Source organism: Passer montanus, unplaced genomic scaffold (assembly GCF_014805655.1).
Source record: "Passer montanus isolate IOZ18808 unplaced genomic scaffold, ASM1480565v1 scaffold10, whole genome shotgun sequence".
Classification (NCBI taxonomy): domain Eukaryota; kingdom Metazoa; phylum Chordata; class Aves; order Passeriformes; family Passeridae; genus Passer; species Passer montanus.
In genome coordinates, this window is record NW_024356505.1 from 9,160,717 (window position 1) to 9,184,845 (window position 24,129).

A 24,129-nucleotide genomic window follows, 5' to 3' on the forward strand; every position below is an offset into this window, starting at 1 on the left:
GAGTATGGAAGCAGCTTCTCCCATAGTGTGTGGGTGCAACAAATATTTGCATTACCAAGTGTGATGAAGAAGAGTGGGGGTTGCACAGATTTCGAATAACTATGGCCTGTATAGAAACCACCTGTATCTGAACTGCAAGTTCATGTCATTCCACAAACAGCTGGGGACTAAAAATATGTAACAGTATGAGGAAAAAAGACATACTGTTAATTTTTTTAATTAACCTTTCTCATTACACTGCTGATAACGATGAAATTATATTTTTCCCCCTGAGGACTGTCAGGTGTCTTGTCATCTCAAGGCAGTCTCTGTGTATCACAGTTAAATCATGGGTAGAAATTAGGTGTGCTTTGGCTAAGATCAGATGAGTGTTTATTTCTGTCATAAGATTTTAGGAGTAAAAGTAATCGAGCCACAGTTGTAGGATCACTGGTAACATCATTTATGCTGTGGAGTACAAATCCATCCCTTTGATGGTATGGTGTTCATGGGGAGGAAGGAGTTATAGAAAACTCTGTACCTTGGTGTGGGGCACATCCTTGGGCTTCCTGTAGAACACCTGAGGCTGCAGCTCATTTCTCACTACAGGGGTTTCACCACAGGTGGCTCCAGCACTCTGCACTTCATCTGTCCGTTGTCTGGCAGATACCAAGTGTGTTTTGCACCTTCTTTTTTTGTTCTCTGAATGGAACAGAAATGAAATTGTTGCATTAGTGCCTACAGTAATGCCAATTCCACCTATACAGAAACAGAACTGAATGCTTAAATTAGTCTTTAGTCACTGTTGCACCTTTCTGTGTCAGCTTTATGGTTTAAAATGAATACTGTTGATTTGTGCTTTGAGGACTTAGTTTTATAGCTCTGCCTCCCCAAAGGTAGGAAGAGGCTATGCCAGCTCAGCAGATGACAGGTATCAGGAACACCATGCTGTCAGTGAGATTTGCAGTGCCTGAATTTGTTCAACAATAAAATGGAAAAGGTAGTGCTGAGGCATATTGTGCATTAGAATTCATGGAAATTACCTGTTAGTGTTATTTTTATCCTATTTTGCCATTATCCTGTAGTTTCAAAATATTCCTAGTGAGTCTGCAATGGCATTGTATGTTAAGGTGACTTTTAAAGTCACTTTGATAGCTTTCTGTTTAATCTGGTATCTCTGGCTTTGTTATCTTGGCTATGTAATCATTTGTGGTAAATATGGAAATAGGAGTCATTCCTGCTGTAGGACGTTTGAAGAAACACAACCCTATCATATATGGAAGCTGTACATGTTGAAAACCAAGGATTATCCACCAGAAGTGTTAGGGAAGATATGGAATTAAAGGACAGATTTTTTAAAAAATCAACAATGCAATTGTTTGCAGTGCAAAAGGCATCATGTTCAATTAAAGTAAGTGAAATAAATGTAGGAGTTTTTAACTCTTTAGAGGCACTGGGCATGAAGCTGTTAAAAAACTCTGCCATTGCTCTAATTAAATTCAATATAATAAATTTAAATACTTCTTTAGCATCTAATGGCATGGTGTACACTAAGCAGTTGATTGGAAAGTCATTTGAAAGTCACATGGAATAGAGTCAGATAAAAGAATAATAAATTCAATGCTCATGAATACTTTCCCCCTCTAAATTTCAGTGGACTTAACTAAAAAGCAGTTGTCTCTTCTATTGTCTGTGCTGAGTTGTGACATATGTGGGTTTCTTGAGGAAGAAATCTTGAAGAATCTTGTATCACTTGTGTGAAGAAAGCTCTTTGAACCCAGGTTTTTGCCGATTTTTTTTCTGAATTCAGGGAAGGCCCCAAGAGTGAAGCGTAGGTGTGGCCTGCTGTTCACACTCATGCTTGAGAAGAGCAGATTCACACTGATTTACACTTAAAATCTCAGGAAAGGGAATACCTGAAAAGTGTGAACGTGTGACAGTGGGTCTCTGCTGATGGGAGGAACGGGGGAAGGTCCATGTACTTGGGAGGTTCTGGCTAACCAGGGTGAGGAGAGTAACCCATAAGTTGCTTCCATTTCCCCAAGGAACAGAAATCATTAGTTCTTTGTGTCTGCAATAACCTTTTTCTCCTTGGCCTTTTATTTCCACACACACTGTTTTTTTTCTTTAACAGTCTCTGTGCAGGTGTCTTGGGTGCATTCTTATTTTGGACAGCTTGTGGCTGTTGCAGGTTATCTGTTTCCTGCAGAGAAACCGCTAAGTCAGCCCCTGAACAAAATTACAACAAAACCATAGCACAAAGCAGCTTTAACTTGTTCCCAGCAACCTGTAGTGTGATACCCCAGCCTGGTATCTTAAAGTTTCAAAATCCAGTGTCAGTTAAAATGTCTTGTTGTCCCTTTCTAAGTACTCAGCACTGGGAAGCAACCTACATTCTCTTTTACCAGGAAAGGTGCAAGGTCTGGGCTCATAGACTGTCTGCTCATAATAGTTTTGACATGCTTGCAGATGCTTATTTCACCATGATAGAGAAGCAGGGGATATAAATGGTATTCCAAAGAATTTCTCTCCATTGTTCCAACTGTGTCTTAGGATATACCATCTACAAGTTTTGCCTTCAGTCAGTAAAGCAGCCAACAGGAAAACATTGCTCTGCAGAAGTTGACTAAGTAGTTTAATTTAATCATAATTTTTTTAGAGTTTCTAAATGTTCTAAATTTCTGTTTTGACCTCAAACAGCTTTGCAGCTGTTTTCCCTTTCTGCAGAATAATGAGGTGTCGGGTGTTGTAGAGATTCACTTGATGAGATGATTCTGATTCTATTTCTGTAATTCTTGTGTCTCTTAGTCCTGACAAATTCAAGCTATCGTCAGTTGGATAGCAAGAACTCTGTTTATCTGCAAAGGAATATGACAGACTGGGTTCAAAAGTTTAATAGTAAACAAAGATTTTTAGTTTCCTGATTTTGCTGGTATTTCACTTCGGAGTTTTCACTTTGGTGAAAGTAGGTACTTTGCATCAATACAATATCTTTTTATTTTGAACATAAATGCATATGTGTCTGTGTCTGTTTGGTTTTCATGTAGGATTTAAGCTTGAAGATGAGAAATGTCTGAATTTACCTTCATGAGCATTAGGGATCAAACAGATTTGTGTGCAAATGTAGTGTGTGTTGTTGCTCTCAGCAGGCTGATTTCAACTTCATGAAAAGATAATATTTATTCCATGCCCAAGAGTCAACAGATATCTTCCTTTAGCTCAAAGGACAATGGTTTGAGTTTTGAAGGCTTGTTATCTGTTACAAGTTCAAAGAAATACATATTTCCTCACAATGACTTTTAACAGTGACCCAAAATAAATGTTCTTTCATCTGCATTCTGAAAATTATAAACATTGCACGTTAAAGATGCCTGTGTATCAATACATGCCCAGACTTTTCTCAAGAAACTTTACATTCTGTAATTAAAAAAAGTTTATAAATTTTACTAACTAATAATACGTATTTCAGTGATAAGTTTTCCTATAGTAAAGAAAATGTTTCGGTAATAACATTAAAACAGTGTCACATGGGTTAGACTTGAGGCTCTTAGGATACAATATACCTGCTTCTATTTTTTTATTAAAAAATGGTGTGGTTTTTTTCCGTGGATTTTTAGTTGTTGCATTCTTGGTTTTAAGATACTTAGTTTTGCTGGAAATTTAACTTGAAATTGTAGAGATACCAGCTGCTCATGTTAACCACTTTGGTGTGGTTTTATTGGTTTTGTAATGTAGACCAGTTTGTTATGAGTGTACAGTTCTTGTTTGAATGGTGGATCTATTCCTGTGCAGTGGAAAATATCAAAACTGTGTTTACATTCTTAGCATCATCTTAATGAAATAGTAATTTTATTGTGTCTGGGAAGTTTACAAGTGTGTTTTGGCTTGCTGAGCTCATGGGCATAGGGAACTTCAGGGAAGATTAGGACCAAATGTTGGCTTCCTCAATTCCTTCTTGTATCTGAACAGGATTGGAAATCCAGTTTGTAACAGACACCAAGTTGTCAGCTTTAATAGTTACTGTGTAAGTTACTGGTTCTCCACAGCTGGTTATGGTTTTTCTACCATGAAATGGTGCTTAACAGCAAACAGCTGTGCAGGAAATGACAACCTAGTGAAACAACCATTGTAACATATTTTTGGCCAGTGAACTTCCACGTATAAGTTAAAATCTTATTTATTCAATGTATAATCTTCTTGTTTAGTGGCAGTAGAAGCCCTGTTTAGGATTCAGGATGACACTTTTTGGAAGTCTGTGGTCTTGAGCAGTTTCCATATTGGTAAAATTTGAGGGTACCCTCTACCCCAACCCCACCAGGGCTGTGAATGCTGTCCCTCTGCATTGCACCAGGTAGAATGAAATTCCACCTCAGCTCTTTGCCATCCTATGATTAAGGTTGTCCATGGTGAGCACTGAGGTTACCTACAGTGGCAGAAGAGCCCTCCTTCAGGAAAACTGTTAATGATAAACAATGTATAACAAAGAAAAACAAATGAAAACCCAGGGTTGTAAGTTGCAATTAAATTTTCTGGCAATCTCCACGGCCAGCCAGTGGTTGTCCTCTCCTGGGGTGGGAAACTGCAGGGAAAGTGCTAGTTTTGTTCATGCTGTCCCTTGTGTTCCCTCCCTGGTATCCCAAAATGTGTCACAGTGAGTACTGAATGTTGTAGTGAGTCTGGATGTACCAGCTTGTCCAGTTCATCCTGGCTTCCAAGAAAGGTACAGCATTAGTGTATCCAGGTGTGCTTCTTTCAGGGCTGCACCTTTTTAAATGAACCCAGGGATTTTTTTTCATCAGAGGAATAAAACCCAAATGTTTGCAGGAATGAAGGGAGGAAGATTCAATTTTCCAGCTTAGGAGGAGGAAAACAAAAGGAAGAACTTGATGACTGTGCAGCCAGAAGAAAAGGAAGATCTTTAGAACTGCTGGAGCTTACATATTTTTTTGACTAAACTGATCTCAGCATTTCTCTTTCTCTTCTGCTTTTTTTGAGAAATATTTTATGATGGGAAAGTGAAAATCAACTTTACATAAAACCATTGGTTTAATTTAAAAATATTTTATACGTTGGACTCCCAGTAACATCCTGTGCTATAAAACTCGTAAGAGACTCCAGGGTATGGATTATTGGTTATTTCTCACGATTGACATCAGTCCTTTTTTCAGAAGAGAGAAGAGGAATTCAAGTGCACAGAACTGTGCTCTTTGGACTTTTTCTCTTGCTTCTAGGATCTCGATAGATGTACATTTGTCATTAGAAACCTATTTCACGGTTTCTAATGAAAGTGGTCCTAAAAGTAGTCCCATTAAATTAATAAAACTAATACTACATGAATTTCTGTTAATACAGAATTTACCTGTACCTATAATTATCTACTTCTCTATGGTTATACTAATAATATGCAAAGAGTTTAATGAGAGACTTTTATGATATTTATGACATACTTTGTGATACATGTATGAAATCCACTGTTTATTGCTAGAATCTGGAAACAATTCCTTGCCCACGTAGCTTTGCTCAGAATATTATTTTTGTGGTCTATGACATCCACAGGTATTTATGATTTTCACTTGAAAAGCTATGGCACTTGTTCTATTTGTTTGTTTTTGACAGAATAACAGGCTTTTAAAGTTTTCCTAAAAAGGTGAAAACTACCAGTATAAAAAAACCCCTTTCTTTTAACATATATAGACATAATTTACTTAAGAGCATGGAAAAATACTTCTTGGAAATACAAAGTCCTTCTGTTGGAAGATTTTAACTAAGGATTTTATGGCATTTAGTATGATCTGTTACGTGTGTTCTGTAAAATAATGGTCATAACAGAGTGCAGTTGTATTTGATGCCATTTCTTTCATGAGCCCTAGTGCAGAGGCAGCCCCCAAACTGTTACAGAATGAATTAATTGTCTCCAATTAAATATTTCCAAGCAGCAAGTGTATTTTAAAGTAAGTGCTCCTTGAAGGAGTTAAACAGGACATTTTAAGCAGCTGCAGTAATAATCACTATATTTTTATGCATGTAATCTGTATCTCAGATAACTTACTCCTTTCAAAGAGCTTGGAAACAGGTCCTCAAAAAACTTCGCCTAATCAGAGCTCAGGGAGCTGTTCGGGAGCAGGAGAGGAATTAGGAGAGAGTGGTTCAAGGCCAGCTTCTCTCTTCCTTATACCTGTCTGTAAACTTTAGCAATATAGGTTGAAAAGGATTTATTTTTTCAGGTAGCCAGGGGATTTAAACATTAAAATACAGTCTTTCTTTCAGAGTATTTGGAATAGTGGATTTTCATGTGGGTCACAGCAGTGCCAGAGTTAGGAACAGCCTTTGCCAAATGGGTGGGCACATAAAATAGCATGACACATACTTAATTTCCGGGGTTTAATATCTTGACTTTGAATTTGAGCTCTAGCATTTTACAGTCTCAGGGAGGGGAGTGGCTTCCTCAGCTGGCCTGGAAGGGACCTTCTCTCCAAAAGGGGCATCCTTTCAGAGTAATTGGAATAGTGAATTTTCATGTGGGTCACAGCAGTGCCAGAGTTAGGAACAGCCTTTGCCAAATGGGTGGGCACATAAAATAGCATGACACATACTTAATTTCCGGGGTTTAATATCTTGACTTTGAATTTGAGCTCTAGCATTTTACAGTCTCAGGGAGGGGAGTGGCTTCCTCAGCTGGCCTGGAAGGGACCTTCTCTCCAAAAAGGGAAATAGTGGAGATGTTTGTTCCTTGCATTTGTAAAGTTAGTGCAGTTGTCCCATTAAAATGGGATTGGTTGTCTAAAAAGGTTTGGTTTGTTGCTGCCTGTTGCAGGTACCACACTTCTGGTTTGTAGTTATAAAACAGCCAAAGCACTGGAGAGTTGTATTTGCTCCACTTGGTGTTGTATGGACTTGACTTTGCAATATTGAGTGGCAGTTTTGATAGTTCATTGGTTGCTTGAGCATTAGAGAGCCCTAGTTCATATTATTTCTGTCTAGAACGTGGCTAGATAACATCAGAACTACTTTTCCTGTTAGTCATATTCAGATTAAAAAAAAAAATACGTCTGGTTGTAAGTAGAGTAGCAGGGAAGCTTTCTAAAGTTTATTTTTACGTTCTCAAGTTCATCTGTGGCAGAAAATCTGCAAAAAAAAAAAAAAAAAAGTACGTCTGGTTGTAAGTACAGTAGCAGGGAAGCTTTCTAAAGTTTATTTTTACGTTCTCAAGTTCATCTGTGGCAGAAAATCTGCACAGAATGGATTTTCTTATCTAGGACTTTAGAACAGCAAAAATGGTTGTCTGCAGTACACGTGTTGTCCCTCTCAAAATGATTTTTAATTTTCTTGACAAAGTTGTTCTTGCTGCTTAAATTAATTTATATGTGCCTGTTGCAGAGGAGTAGTTCTGAAATACTGTTAGTCCCCCAGTAATGACCTGTGTAAATTCTATAAAGATGTTTGGAGAATTTTCATGAATACTTTAACTTGTATTTTAACACTTTGTTAAAATTTTTGTCCAGAATGAAGTAGAGAATGGAACCACAGGTTGTAAGAAGAACCTAGAAAAGAGGGAAAAAACAAATAGGGAAAGGTCTTCAGTGTTACCAAACAATGCACAGTCTGCTGCCACCTGTTCAGGTATAAGTGAGAGTAAAGAAATGAAGTGAGAGTGTAGCCTGTGTGAAAGTGGGAGGATCAAATACAGCAAATGTCTGCAGTATTGCCTAGGAAACACTGCCAGTTTGCAGTCAGCAGCCCACGCATCGCATGGCTCCAGGGAACTGGAAGTGTCTCGGGAAAGCCCCTGGGACCATCTGTAGCTGAAGCTACGTGTCACACAGTCCCAGTCCCCAGAACAGGCCTTTTGCACAGGCTTGCTTTTGCAAGCATGGAGAGCCTGCAAGCCCCTGTGTTGCTGCTTCCTCAGCACTCCCAGTTCAAACTTCTGTACCTGTCCTCTAGGTAGCCAGGCATCAAACAACTGCTGGCCAGGATTAGTTCTTCACTGGGAACTAGATCTTTTGATTCTCTGGGAAGTGTTAGATAACTGCTTTATTACCAATTCCAAGGATGACAGGCTTGCTTTTATTTTTAATGTTCTTCCATGTGTTCTTCTGAAAAACTGAGAAAGCGAGTGATTGTCTAGACATCCTCTATTGATCAGGTTTATCAGTTTCCTTTCATGGGAGTCTGGAGGAGATGAAAACTGCTTTCAGTAGCACTGCCTGCAGACTGTTTCTGAAGATCATTCAGTATAATTTCCAAACATACCCGTGGCATATTTTGACCAATACCTTATTTCCACAGTGCTCATTTGTTCAGCGAATGCATATGGCAGATGCCATTTGCTTTGAGTTATTTTAGGAATTAGTTAGTCTCTTCAGAAAGGGAAGGGGACTTCAGGCACAGCTTTACATTTCTCAAAAACAAATCATAAGGTAAGACTGAAGGTTAAACTATTCTTTTTGTATATCATGAGTTCTATCACCTGTGCATCTCCTTGGTGTTGGCCCTAGATGCCAGGCTGCCAGAGTGTTTCTTGGACAGAAAAAGAAATCTGGAAGTCCCTGAAGCATGCCACCATCTGCAGTCATTGGTGTGATCTGCTCCCCTAGCATGTGGGTCAGATACTGCAGCTGCCACTTGTCAGAACTCTGAAGTTTTGTCTGAAATTTAGCTCTCCAGGAGAAATAAATGGGATATCTGGGTAACCAGTTGTAACAACAGAAATTGATCCTTCTTTTCTGTCTGCCTCTTTAGGTCTTCAAAAGGTGACGTCAACAGTGACGGATATGTGTTGGAGGTAGAATGCTGCTCCTCTTTAAACCACCTTTCAGAGAAAAAGGAGATCCCTGATTTTATTAAGAAAGTGAGTAAAAAGAAAAGGGGGGGAACCCCCAGAACACAGTATGCTTTTATTTGCACTAAAATTACTGTTTCTAGTTCTGTCAGCTTGGCAGTGGGGATATGTATCACTTGGACCACCTGAAATACTGTGCTAGAATTTGCTGGTTTGTAATTTAAAGTATCTGAATGGCAGTTATACTTCTTGAGAGAAACAAGTTTGATCCTATTATTATTAAAAAATTATTTGTAGTGTCACAGGAGAATGACCTCCCACAGATGATACCAATGTAGAAGATAGTCCTACAATGTACAACATTTTATGTTGAAACAATATATATAGTTTCTGCTTTAGTGTCCAGATATCCTATTGGATAGTGTTTTACCTAAAAGGCCTTTTACCCCCAGATTATTTTAAGTTTTGTTTCAATATCACATGAAATAATATGTGTTTAATAGAGTTGGTACTGATAACCTAAATACTTTTGAGAACCAGAAGAGTATTGATTTCAATTAAGTATTAAATATATACTAGGGAATTTGAAGAGAACACTGCAATTCTTTATCTATTACCTTCTTTTTAAAATTATTTTTGACACTATAATATTCTGCCAGACCGGAAATTAGCAGGTTTTGTCCATTCTAGTGAAAATAGATTCACATTGTGCTTGTTTTTAAATTCTGCAGCATCTGTTGTGTCCTGTTGCATGTTATATAAACTAGCACTGAGTAGTGTATTTATTTAGCCACAGGGTGTGAGTAGGCATTCTCCCTTAGCTTTAGTCCATTTGCAGTGATAATAGTTAAGAAAATTTTTAGAATAAACTACAGCACAGGCTTTATGAGCTTGATGGGGACTCAGCTTGACAGACTACAATGATCTTCAGTCTTCCATTTTTACTGTGAATTGTAAGAACTGGAGTAAAAATAATGCAGCTGTAACTATCTGATACTTATATATATATAGATTTTGGTATCAGAACAAACTGAAGTTTTATGAACACATAATAACATTCAAAAATGTGAGCCTAAATTTTGTTTCAGGTTGAACTGTGTTATTACACTATTATTCTGGTGTTATCTTGGATTATTTCAATATATTCATACTTAGGAAAAACTGGTGTAGTTATTGTGTACCAGTTTCAACATGTTTGATTTTGTTCTTCCATTCTTTGAGTCAGAGTAGAAATATAGGCATAGCTGTCACAACTGGTAGCAAATTGTGCATCATTGAAACAGAAAATGTCTTTGCATTTGTAACTTCAGAAAGAGTCTGGATAACATGAAAACAAAATGACAATCCAGGAGTCATCTTATTTCCATAAATATCCAATTCTGAGACTCTTTAGAATGCTTTTCTAGACATGGAAATGTTTCTGTTGATAGAAGCCATTTGATTATGGGGTTATGACAATCCCTTTTTGAAAGATAATAATTTAAATTTTAATAGCTAGAATGTATATTTACTGTTTCTCTGTAGGTTGAGTGTGTCGCTCATCCTCAGATGTTATTTGATGTAGAGAAATTTGAAGTTCTTTGAAGCTGTTGCTGTCAAGTGCATGCTGTGTCACTGTATCTGATTATGCACATTGTGAAAGTCTCAACACTTTTATGTAAATCTAACTCAGGAAACAAGACTTGTTTGGGAGTAGGAATTAATTGTCATATTAACTAATTTGTCTGAGCACAAAAATATCCATTGCTTTTAAGAGCATATAAACCAGATGTTTGCAAACAAGGTGAATGGAAAAATAAAGGATGTTCTTCAAACAAAGTAGTAACAAAAAGCTGTTAGAGAAGGCAATTCCTTTCTTTAAAAAATGAACAGCCTTATAATTCTTCTCAATCTGTAAAATACAATTGAAGTTAATAGAATGTTTTAATTGAATAGGAAAATAGTTTGTCTTTTCATAGGCTTTTCAGAACAGAACCTTTTAGCACAGTTTTACCATCTTAGTATATTGCAAATTACTGTATTTAAAAAACCCCAAACCAAATAGAATAGCCGTATTTTCAAAACAGAGTAAGAAGTCAAAATTTTCTCCCTGAGCTTACTAAAAAAAATTCCTATACACCGAGGAAATTAATTTTATCAATTTTATTGTACACTGCTGAACAAGTATGACTTACCTTGAGTTTGAACAAAGGTACAATTTTAATAACTCTCCTAGACTGACTTTTTGTTGCATTGAAAATGTACATAATATTGAATATTAACTGCTTCCTTCTGCAAACACAATACAATTTTACAATAGGTAATATGTGCTTTTCTTCTATAATTCTACATAAATATCTAACAAAGAAGTTATTTCACCTGGAGAATGCTTCTTGCTCACCAAAACAAAGTGCCTCAGTACAAGACTATAAAACATTTAGGAAATGCCAAAGAAGACTCTCTGGTCAAACCTTTGTTCTGTTGCTGAGATCTTTCTGTGCTGCTGGACTTTGTCCCAGTTCTCCATTCTCTCCACTGCTTTTCTGCCATGATTTCTGGCTATGGTAAGACAGGGAGCATTTAAATATTGGGGACATGATACTGCATAAAATACTTCCCATACTTTAAAATTACGTTGACATCACCACACTGTGCTTGTTCTTTGATACCCATGTGGATCTAGCATGACTTAACCTGTCCTAGAGAGCTCAAACAGTCCCATAGTGTCTTTGATACATAATTTGTGGGCAATGAAAGAAGTAACTAAACTGTTGTGTATATATTGTACTGCTGTATTGGTATTAACACTCCTGTCTTTTGCTCTCAGGCTAAACAGAGATTAAAGATTTGCTCACCTGCTTTTTAATAAGCAAAGCTAACTTTTGAACTTTGATCACTGGGGCTCAGATCATTCTGAAATTGTTGAAAGTAGAGATGTTACTTCTAAGATACCATATTTTGTAGTATTTAGACTTATATCTCATGTCAAATAGGGTAGCCTTTAATTACTTCCTTAGTTGCTTTTTGTTTCTGTGTATCCTGTTATCATTTTTTCATCTGAGAGTGTTCTCTGGAGTCTATGGAGAAAAGTAAGAGAAGGAGGAGCTAGGCTGACGTCCCAAGTAAAGATTTATTTTGGACACACAGTTATATATGAATGCCAGATATATTTCTCATGACCTCTGTTTTCTGTATCACTGATACATGTCTAGAATCTGCAATCTGGTATGTGTCTAGAACTGTAACAGGCAGAAGGTTTTACTCTTATGTACACATTTTTGCCATGTTGGTGACAGGTTAAGAAATGGAGGATTCTTTCTGTACCATGTCTCCCCAGTTTTGACTTCTTAAAATTTAGGAAGCACATTTTTGTATCCTTGGTTGTCTCCTTAATAATGCACCATCATAGGGAATTCTTGTACGGTATCTTTTTTTCAGTGTGGCACCATTGCAGGATTCACATTTCTTGTCCCTGTGGAAGTAGGAAGCATGATAAGCACAGAAGAGCATGGTTTAAAAATGGTGCAGCTTAACTGAAATCCAAATGCAGGCATCTTTCTTTTGTGTTTTTGGCTAGACATGGATCTCTCCCTGCTGGTCTGTTCTTACTTGCTTCAGAAATGGGTCTGATTTCTTCCAGCAAACCTAAGGCAGTACAGATGAGTAACTGGCTCTGCATTTTCAGAAGTGGACTGGTTCCACTTGTAACAGGAGTGCCATTGTGAAACACCTTTGAGATGCTTATTGTGCCATGAAATCTGCTGGATGAGACAGTCTGTGTCAAATCTGCTCATTGCTGTTCCTCTCTTGTGTCTTGGTCAAGTTCAGTGAGTACAAATCATTACCATCACTAGCTCCAAAGCTGCCAGTAACATGCCAGTCCCTTAACTGATCCTCAGAACAACTTCTGTAGTCCAAAGCACCCCACAAATCATCTTGACTCCTGCAGATACGGTGACTTTGCTGGTAAGTTTTTGACATTTATTTTATTGCCTAGTAATAGCATTGCTGGGCCACGGAAGCGATGGTACCTCTCAGACATTAGTGAATGGGACCCCAAGGAGGAATCTGCCAACAGAGTACATTGCAAGGATGCTGCTACCCATGTTCTTGATCTAGAGTTGGCCTCTGAAAGAGTGACCCCCAGCTCTCTCTGGTACAAAGGCAAGTTGAGCAGAGAATTGCACTATTTTGAAAGAAAAGCTGTACAATACTGCCACTTGTGTGAAGAACTCTCATCCTGCATTGCTGAAAGGATCTACTGTATTTGAGCCCTCTTGACAGTTTTATGGAAAAGTAAATGTTACCAGGAATAAAACTGGCATGAGGTATGCCATGAAAATGTTCCAAATGTTAGTTTATGCTCTGGAAATTAATATGCATTGCTAAACTATAGTTGAATTCAGTGTGCTTCTGAGGGGTGAGACATTTCTTGGCGCAGTTTGATCCCCTTGCTATCTGCCCTCTCTTCACTGGAGGGAGCCTCAGGCAGGAGACTGGCTTAATGGCTGGATGAGTAACTACTACACCCCCTGAAAAACTACAGGTCACTCTCACTGCATGTTTCTCTAGTTTGGTGATTTAAATAAAATATTGAGATCCTTCTTTTCTGCTCTTTTGATTTTTTCCCCTTACATTGACCTGTAGCTGTTTTGGAGTATTCAGAATTGCTGCTGTCTTAGTTCATGTGCATTGTTTTCTGGAGAGTCATCAGCATTACGGTTCTAATTGGTGAAGAATTTTTGTGTTAGTACTGCTCTTAAAAGACAAGTTGATTTCCAGCTTCTTTTAAGTTGCAAGATAGAAGCAGGCTTGAAGTATTTAGGAGGACTTTAGTTTCTCCTCTAAAATAACAGCTAAATACTTTCAAGAGCTTTTAAAATCTTTTCCATAAATGTTTCTAGTCAGGGGAGTGATTCACTTGTTTTCTGCATATTTACTCACATCAGAATGAACATTTGTTTTGTGTGATCAAAACAGGGGGCTTCACATATCCGTATCTTGTGTGAAAGCGATATAAAATGATTCTGAACTCTCAGCTTCTCTCTCTTCAGCATCTAATTAGGAAATGGCAAGAGGATGTGGAAGATGAAAAACATATCAATGTCTCCCTAACAATATGTATTTATATTATTGGTTTTTTTGTTAACAGCATGACAATGAAATGAGAGGACAAAAGTCTGCAATTTCCTAGAAAATAATTAATGTGAACATTATTGATATTATAATTTTTTTACTGATAATAATAAGAATAATAATAAAAATGCTGGGGTTCATATAGCTGTTCCAGCATTTGTCATATTCTTGTCTCTTTCATTATTTATTCTTCATGTCTTAACTTTACATTGAGATTTATTTTTTAGAAGGAACAAAGAGATGCAACTTAAGGGTTCTTAGAACACTAGTGTGTTGGTGGATTTCTTGACTCAAATGCTGCAGTCTTACAGGGATCTCTTCTGTGAAGTCTGTGTTTGCTTTGTTGGTACCAGGGGACCATAGATGGTTATTGTAATCCTAAGCATTGTGCAACTTAAGGGTTCTTAGATGCAGAAGAGATGCTTAGAAGCATCTCAAAGGTGGATTTCTTGACTCAAATGCTGCAGTCTTACAGGGATCTCTTCTGTGAAGTCTGTGTTTGCTTTGTTGGTACCAGGGGACCGTAGATGGTTATTGTAATCCTAAGCATTATTCTTTATTTTACATATGTTTTAGCTGGTCTGTTCAGAAGTTTCCTGCAGGGTGTACAGAGCAGGTGGCAGTAAAAGAGAAAAAGGGGAAAATTGAGTCTTTAATACTGCTCAGAGGTTTGTTCTTCAAATAAATAAGCAATTCAGATTTATCTCTGTGGCTAAAAAATGACGCTTCTAGAGTCTTGTTTATTACCTAGGATTATTTACCTAGATGAGATCTCAATCTCTTCTAAAATAATTGCCATACTTAAAACAAACCCAAAAAATCCCACCACAAAACCTCCACTCTCCAGGGTATTTGCAAGAGAACAATACAGCACTATTTCTTTAGTGCATTGTAATGAAAACCATTGCTGAGCACTTAGCTGAAAGCTTTGTTTTCTGCATGTTTTCAGTCAAACACAGCCCCTGGTTTGTTTTCGTTTTTTTAAGTATTTGGATGTTAGCTGTAGATATGGTCATGAAGTGGAACTTAAAACTCAACATCAATAGTTCATCTGTTTGTAATCTGCTGTGATAATATTTATTAAAGTGCATTTTGTTAACATTTTCTTAGTGTATATATAACAAGAGATGGTAAAAAATAGCATATACTCTATTTTAAACAGCCTGGTGTGAAGGGAAACATCTGTTCCTGCTTAAGCTTCTTTCAACTTGTGTTCTTTTGACTAAGCCCTGTAAGAGTGGTGTTGATGTATATCTTCCATGGACATTGCAAAAGTATTTTCAGGACTCTCCCAGGGGCCTGGTAGTGCTTTTATAATCCCTTGCCCCCACCAGCTTTCAAGTCATCCCCTTGCCCAAGATAAAAATAGATATTATAAAGTATGTAGTTGATATTTTTAATGATCCTGCTTCTGTCTGGTGGGAAAAAATAACTTTTTAAATAACAATAAATATGATAATGGTTTATACTGTGCTAAAATAAATTACCAGCAAATTGTTCAAATTGTAATTTTGGCTACGAGTAACAGATGGCTTGATGAAACAATGCGATTTTAAAGAAACACTCTTCAGTTGATATAAAAATAAAAGTAGTATTCCCTGCAAATTAAATGTAAAGCCTGTAAGTTTGAGACTGAATTCCTACTTTTAAAAATACCCCTGTTGTTCAGAATAGTTTATTTTTTGGTTTGTTTTCACTGCCTGGAACAGAGACAGACTAAAATCATTCACATTGAATCACATTATCACTAGTTACTAAAATTATTTTTTGATACAGCAATCAAATACACGCCTCTGTAAATCTTTATTTTCCCCTTGCTTATGTTCACTAGTTAGTGTAGGAGTTACCCACTAAAGATTCCTGCGCAGAACATGGTCTGCATTTTGAAAATGCCAGGTCTCCAGAGGAAGACCTTGGGACAGAATTTCTGCAGACTTATTTTCAAAGTGAATATCAAATATTTGGGTTGAGTGAGCATAGCTGGCTGCTCTCTAGCAGTTGTTCTGAAGTCTAAAACAAATTGTGGAGACTAAATCCTATATTATGTGAATAATTTCAAGACTTTTTTTCAGAGTTAGGGGCAGGGTGGGAGCATGCAGGTATATTATGTGGCTTTTAAACAAATACCACACTCACTGAATCTTTGTAGCACATGGCCAGCAATGTTCACTTTGTCTTCAGTGAAGGAACAGGTGCTAGAAGGTGATGATTTGAGAAGAGTCAACACACCCAGGACCAGAGAGGATGAGACTGGTTTCAAGATCTGTCATCTAATGAAATACGCTGAAAGGAGCAAGTGTGCTTGCATGGTGCTGCACTGCATGTTTAGTGTGGTTATATTGTTCTCAGGAGTGAATACGATGCGAGCCAGAGAGGAATTTCAAGTTGTTAATCTCACCCCTTTCTTGGCTTGAGTAGCAGGAGATGTATAGCTTACTGTAATTTAATATCTCCTGCAGCACTGCCTTAAGATCCCACCTTCTGTTTCTTCCAGCACAGCAGTAAGTTGCAGTAGCTCCTTGCTTCAGTACATTTCTTCTCCCTGTGCTGTGTGTAGCCTTCGGTTCCCTTCTGCAGAGGCTGCTGCCAAGAAACATGTAAAACTGCAAAGCTTGCTTTCTTGCCCTGTTCAGTGCCTTGTTCTCTACCTTGTTCTTGTTCTAGTTCTTGTGTCTCTGCCACAATTGCAGTGAGATCTTAAAATGGCAAATCAGTGGTTTGGGATTATGGCTGCATTTTCCAAGGCAGCCCTCCAGTGTTTTATCCCTCATGGCCTATTTTGATGTAATTGACCGTGAAAGTACTCGATAATTTGGAAACTTGAATGCAGACTGGGATTTCACTTTCTAAAAGCTGCATTTGTATTTGCTTCTATGTATATGAATGTGAACTATCTATCTCAAATTCAAAATCTGGTGAATGTAAACTGGAAAACGTTAAAAGTGTACTGGCTTAAACAAAGGAGCATTCTAGTCAGAAAGGTTGCATGGTTTGGAAATCTGCAAGCAGTGAAACAGTCCAGAGTAACAGGATAGAAAAACTATGAGCAGTTGATGCTTTGCTATTTGATTAGCAGGTTTTTTTTGGTAATGTATTATTAGAGATGCAAAAGTACAAAGTTTCAAAAGTTTTGAGTCATATAGAAAGAACTAAATCCTCCCTTAAAACATTAGCTAAGCTTAGCTGGTTTTAAAATAAGAAGTAAACTCTTGATGACTGTTTCTGTCTTCTGAGGAAGGAGCATGTGAGACCTACGGAAAATATAAGAGGCAGACTAAAAGCCTGTCTTAATTTTAAACATCTGTTTCCATAAATGAACAAACTAGAAGGGGGATGTGCAGTATTTATGATGAAACATGTTTTACTAAATATTAATGAAGGAGGACAGATTTGGAAGGCTGTAGTCTTGAGCATACTTTTCCAGTTCCATCTCCTGGCATACAGTACATAGCATTCTCCTCAAACCACAAGATCGTGTTTTTTGCATGAAGATCCCTGCTGCTGTCTGTTTTCAAAGGAGATTTGCTTGGATCCTAGGAAGAAGGTAGAGAAATGCACTGATCTGGTTTCTGGTGCACATTATTACACCTAATGCCTTTAACATTGTTCCTTTAAAAGCAACAACTAAATAAACAGACAGGCAAGCATTTCTTTACTAAGACAGTTCATACTTGGTTTGAATAGACAGCTCTGAGCAAAATTAACCAGCTATTGTTTCCAAGGCCGTATGTTTGGCCATCAGTAGGATTAAGTAGCAGTCTTTCCCAAAGTTCATAGCAGAGCTAACTAAATGCATCTGACCATCAGAAAATCAGTCCCTTGCTCCTGGAAAATGTCCTTTCTCTAAGAGGATGTTTGATATGTGTGTTCTTCATAAATTGTTTCTGCTTTTCTACGAAATTTTTCCAGTACCTTGTTATATAATGAACCATCTAGCAAACCTACTAATGAAATGTCCAGTGTCTAGGTTTTGAAGGTGTTTTGTTCCAGGTCATCAGAAAGTGTCAGCCTTGAGACCATTTAGGACTGCTGTAAACTCAAGTGCCTTGATGACATTAGTAAAACTGCTTTTTCTTTGGACACATCTCAAAAATGTCCAGCTCCTGGCCTTAAAGAGTTAAGAGAAATTCCTTACACTTAGTAAATAATTTGTTTGAAATTCTTGTCTGGGAGAGATCCTCATAAATTGCTGTGTGTTGTTTCACATTTTTATTGATTTTGGTGGAATACTACCCTGAGCTTGCTGGAAGTGTTTGATTTTCTGTGTGCTATCCCACAGGGATGTTATCAGCATCTCCTTGTAAGCAATTGCTGAAGCTGACAAAAGTGTGTGATTCTGTTCAGCATGGGATCTATATCCTTGAGTTTCCATATTTATAAGAGTACCATCATGCTCGCTGTCAATAGGAGATTATTATGGAGCTGGTAGTGGAACAAGAAACACAGAATCATAAGCATTATGTGGGCTGTGCAAGGGACTTGCTAAGTGTCTTTATTCAGAATAGATTTGAAAAGAGAACCTGTATGTGACTGCTCAAAATGAGCTTTTGAACCTGGGTTCTCACATGACGGTGAGATCTACAGAGTAAATCAAGTACTTTCCAGAAAAGAGGATTTCATCATTCAGCCATGCTGTTGCCAGGCATGGGTTTACAGATCTTTAATTTGGACTGTCAGCCATTTTCTAATTAGGGTAGGGAGCCTTCAAGAGAACCAGAAATATTTAAAAAGATGGGACATAAATTGCTACATCAATGTAATGTTTAGTGACACTGTTTTGTGCTGCTGATGGCTCCTTTTCTTCCAAATGCAGGATAAAAATAGTGGTCAGGCACTTCTGAAATAAACAATAACACTTCCCAAATGTTAAGAATGTTAACACAAGTGCCCCAGCTAAAATTCAATTAAGTTAGTGACATCAGGGTTGGACACGGTGCTTGTTCTTATTCCTTCTAAAGTTTGTGGGATATTTGATATTTATTTTGCAGACAGCGAAGGCTAAATCTGTCATTTTTTTCCCCTTGGGGAAAATGCCAGGTTTCTAATCAAGCAAATTATAGGAATGACATTAAATTGTTAAACTGCCTTGGCCCTCTGTATACATGAAATTTCACCCCTTATTTGAGCAGATTCTATTTTTAAATGGCCATAAATCCAATTTGTTGCAGGCCAGTTGCAAATTAATTTGGATGTACCCACTTGGGGGTTTATCCAGATTGAAATAAATGAGTTAAGTTCTGCTTCTGTGGTTGAACAATAACATCTTTTGTAATGGAGATCTGGTCTTGTGTTTGTGGTTAATATCATTCAAGCAGCACTTTATGAGGCAATGAAAATGTTTCTGTTCCCATCTGGGGAAAGAAGCAAAGAATTTTTTAAAAAAAATTGTTGGAATTTCCCTTTTTCAAAATTTCCCAAGATGTAAAGGGCAAGTATGAAGTATATTCAAGGTATAAAAATTGTCATAAAATAGTTGAAGTTAGTATTGATCATCTAGCATAAGGGCATTTTAAATCTAGATTTTTATCTGATGTGAAAAGTGATAGAGATGTAGTTGTTTTTATTTTGTTTTCCTTTCATTTACTCATACAATGCAGTGTAACACAGACCTTTTTTAGTGCTCTACACTGGCACATAAAGACAAGTAATTATGTTATTTATCTGATCTGGAATATGTCTTGGGTGACCCTGTCCAACTAGCATCACATTCTTCCCATTCACTTCGGCTTTACCCCTTCTTTCTCCCATAGTTTGCCTTCTTTCTGATTCCCAGCACTGCATCTGCTGAGATACTTTCCCAGAAGGCTGTGACAGACATAACTGTCTGTGTGCTCTAGCACAGGATGCTGCAAGGGGGTCCAAAACATGCAGGTGGCTTGCAGAAATAGTCCTTCTGTCCTGTGTATCTCCTGGGCACAACCTCTCCAGTTACTGGGGTGTAGGTGTGGTTTTGTGGGGTTTTTTTGTTTGTTCTGTTTGTTTGTTTGGTCAGTTGGGTTAGTTTTTCTTTCTTTTTTTTAAAGTTCATATATTCAATCTTTGGCGTACAGGAAACAGAAATGTGGTTCTACTGGATGGCATGATTCAGTCTAGATGTGAAGGCATCTAAAATTTCATAATATTTAAGCTCTCAGCAGGATCCTGAAAAACAAATTGCCCTTATAGTTTGAATGTGTTCAGCCTTTACACTTTCTTGTGAAAGCTAGCTTCTTCATGGTTTTGTGAAAAGCTGAAAGGAGAGACTGTGTCTGCTGATACATCACTTTCCTGTTCTGCAGTTTGCATTACACTTTTGATGTAGCATTTCCTGCTACATTTGCTTTCTTGAGAATATGTTATGCTTGGTTCTGCCATATGTCATTGGGAAATTTTGAAATATATGTTTAAATAAGATTTTATGTTCTGTAGTGTACAGTATTATAGTATTAACAGTAATTAATTACAGTATTAACTTTGTTGGGAGAGGGTCTTGAAGATACAAACTCTTTTTCCAACTTTCCTGCTAAGCTGTTAGGCCAATACAGGTAAGACTGCAATTTGGTTTTCAGTTCCACATGTTTCTATTCTGAGAACAAGAGCCTCAAAAGAAACACCTCAGCTTCAGGTGAAGCTCCTTTGAACAAGCAGGATTTTTTTGAGTAAGCTGAGACTGTAATACATTGCTACAGTATCTGTGAAAGCTGTTCCTATCACAGTATCACAGCGTGGGAATCTGATGTGGATTGACAAGCAGCCTTTATTGACCAGGAGCAGTAATATTACCACATATGTACAGTCCTCAAGCTCTCTAACAGTTGCATACTAGTTAGATTTCTATAATTAGCTACCCTGCAACCTACTAAACAAATGTAGTGTTGTGCCTGTACATAAGTGATAAGAGATGAAATGAATGTGTAACTCTATCACTAACTATATAAAAAGGTATTAATCTAGTTACAATGGAGAGTCTGGAACATTGAGCACATTATAAATGTATCTGTCACTGATACTCACTTAAACCTTCCTGAGCAAAGTAAAAGCTAACTTTCTTTGCAGATGGATACCCTTTTGGCCAGGATACTGCTAATGGTATTTTTATTGTCCTGTTTAGCAATGAGCTTTACTTAAGTCAGCATCCCATGTTTCCCAGGCTAAACACCTGTGAAGACCATTGCCTTGTTTCCTGGAGGCCTCTGTTTAAACTCCTGTGATCATGAAATGAAGAGTTAATTTAACATGGAAAATGTAATAGTGGTTTGAAAGAGGAAGTTCTTGTTGATTAGACATCATCTGTAGGTTTGTGTGTTTGGAGCAGCAGCATGTTACCAGGAAGTAAATGATTCATTAAATAATTCAAACTAAGAAAAAAAAAAAAAAAAGGTGCGTAGAGAAGATGCAGAACTGAGCTTCCTTTTAAATTTGAAAAAGACATAAAATTCTTCCTTCTCATTTGCTACTGAAAAGTCCCACTGAACTGTTTTATCCTAAGTTCATGCTAAATTGAGCATAGGCAAAGAATTTAGACACTTTAACTCTTTGGAATTTTGTGTTATGCAGACAAAGTGAAATTGTTTCTGGATTCTCAAGGCATTTATTTTTGAAAGATTTATGTGTATTTCGACTTTACATTATGTGAAGAGTATACATTAAATGGAAGCCTTTTCATTTTGGTGAATGATTTTGATAAATGAGACAGTAGACACTCATATGTTGTCACAGAATTCTGTCTCGCACTCACACTTCTGGGTTTGAGGAGTGTGAGGCTGATGACTCCATAGTGCAGAATCTGCCTGAAAGAGATTTCTCTTTCTGCTTCATCTCAAACCTTTGTTAGCTAATGCTGGCTTTATCTAATTGTCATTACTACTAGCCCAATGCTTTTTTTCCTTAGGATCTTTTGTGATCTGATTCCTTAATTTTCCTCCTTTACCTGAAGTTTAAAGGATTCATGATAGAGCCTTTTAGTTTCCTTTTTCTTCTTCTTAGCTCATGTCACAATGCCTTTTTCTATTCTGACTTCTGTATCTTCCCTAAAGTGCTGCATTAAAATAGCTTTGCTTTTATGCTCTCATTATGTGAAAGTTTGCCATTTGTGTCTAAATCCAAAATAGGACAAACAACAACTGTTGTTATGGAACTAATAAGCTTTTCCTTGCATAAATGTCATAATCACCCACCTAATACAGCAGAAGATATAATAATGTCTCCGATTTCTTATGATCAATGCAAAAATATTTTTCTAAGAAATACCACTTGTAGTGTTTTATTATAAATAAGATTTGTCTCTTGTGAAGAAATATGTGGGCATTTTCTCTTTTTTCGTCCCCCCTCCCTTCACATTATATCAGATGGTTTGGGCAACTTTTCATGCTGCTTCTTTAAAATGTACCTTTTTATATAAATGCAACATGACAATTTCTAGTGATAGTGGACAAAAGTAGCAAAATTATATGCTGGTTGCCTTAAAGGGTGTTATTTTCTGTGTTTCTATTTAGCTAAGACAGCTTGACAGTTAAAAATCTAATCTTCTTCAACTTGTAGATTCAAGATGCTGCAAGTCAAGGCTTGAAATTTGTTGGAATTATACCTCAGTACCATTCCCAAAAGAACTGCCTTGTCAGCGCCTCCCTGACACCTGCCAGTAACAACTCTGTGCAATCAAGAGATAATAAAAATGTTTCAAATTGCTCCGAGGATCATGCTTCACTGGATGGTGAGAAAAAAGACAGTACTGATGGATGCAGTACTCCAGCACAGAGTGAGCGAAGTGCTGACCAATGTGCCACATCCAGAGAGAGCTGCAGAGGTGAAGGACAGGCTACTGAAGAGCTGAATTCCAAGTCTGTGAAGGGAAGTGAAGAACAGTCTGAGCATGAGAACCTGAGTGTGAAAGAAGCAGCAGACAAGACGAATGGACTTGCAGAGAATGAAACGCCAGCACGATGTTTAAAGCCACTTACTGGCAGTAAGTACTGCAGTGACCTCTTGTACATAAAAGCCAAGTTAAAATTGCCTCAATTACATTCCCAGCTCCTTTGGGGGGTGAGGATTCAGGGGGGACATTGCCCCTGAGTTGGTGAAGAAAAGATGCCCCAAATAAGCCACTTAACCTGATTTCAGCATGGTTACTGAGTTCACAACTGAGTAGGAGTCAGATGGCAAAGGAAGAGATGATATAAGCAGGTGCAGCTTTGTTGTGGCCCATATGTATGCCTGAGTGTGAAGACTTATTTTTGTCTGCTGTTCAGCTGAATTGGTTCATTTCTGTATTTGTTGCCATACCTTGAGAGCTCTTGATCTTTGTGTCCTTTTTGTGTGTTTGAATAAAAAGCCCTGCTAATCTGCCTGACAAGCTTTTGCAGCCATAGAAGGAATAATTCACAAAGACTTATCACAGTTAGCCCCTTTGTAGCAGGTGAAAAGATAGCTGGAATTAAACCACCTCAGGAGCAGCATGAATGTATGTGATCTGGACTCTGAAGTCTCCTAGTATCCTACAGTCAGTGTGGGGGTCAGTGCTCCAGTCAGAATTGTAATAACTGGAAAGCAGCAGTTATTTCTGTTAACGACTCATGTTTGCTAATTCATAGTAAAATTTTTGTAATGGAGCTCGTAATAATTTGGCTTCCAGTTACCTTTTTTAAAAGATTTTACCCATATACTACTTTTATTTCTTTCATTTCTTTAACATTTTTCCTCAGGTGGGCTTTCCACTTTTTAAATGTCATTTCATGCCATCAAAGACCAAAGTCTCAGCTGAGATCTAAAAATACCCTCCTTAAGGTGTTTGTTGCTCAAAGGTTACTTCCATAGCAGGAACTGTAGTTCAAAATAGGATGTAGACCAGGGTAATTTAGAAAACTAAAATTAAAAATATTCTTGCTCCGTTTCCAGTTTAAGCCTCAAAATACATTTCTTTTCTATGTTTAAATCCCAGAAAACCATTTTTACATTCATTTCTCTTACTGCTTTCCTTAATTTCTTTACAGGCTACAAATCTATGCAGAGGGAATGTAGGTGGAATTTCTAAAGCTGGTACTGTCCTTGACTTTAATTTATCCCTATTCTCTAAGACTTTTCATAGATTCAGTCAAACAATCCTACCCCTGTGGGAGTTTCCTATATAGGACCCAGAATGACTTTGCATTGTACTCCTTGGATTATTGTCTTGGTTTCCGTTGCAGTTTGGTGTAGTTAGCTTTTGGATCCAATTTGGATCACACTCTAGTAACCTTCCAACATAATTTCTTCAGTTTTTGTTGGGCAAGGGGGCA

At 37.5% G+C, this 24,129-nt stretch overlaps 1 protein-coding gene across 1 annotated transcript in view; it reads left to right on the forward strand.

Moving 5' to 3' along the window:
* Positions 1-24,129, forward strand: part of RFTN1 (raftlin, lipid raft linker 1) — a 94,969-nt gene that overhangs the window by 41,254 nt on the left and 29,586 nt on the right. Inside the window, exons 4-5 of the mRNA XM_039703312.1 lie at positions 8,722-8,830; positions 22,397-22,820. Of these exons, the coding sequence (XP_039559246.1) occupies positions 8,722-8,830; positions 22,397-22,820 (533 nt within the window). The remainder of the gene's footprint in view (positions 1-8,721; positions 8,831-22,396; positions 22,821-24,129) is intronic.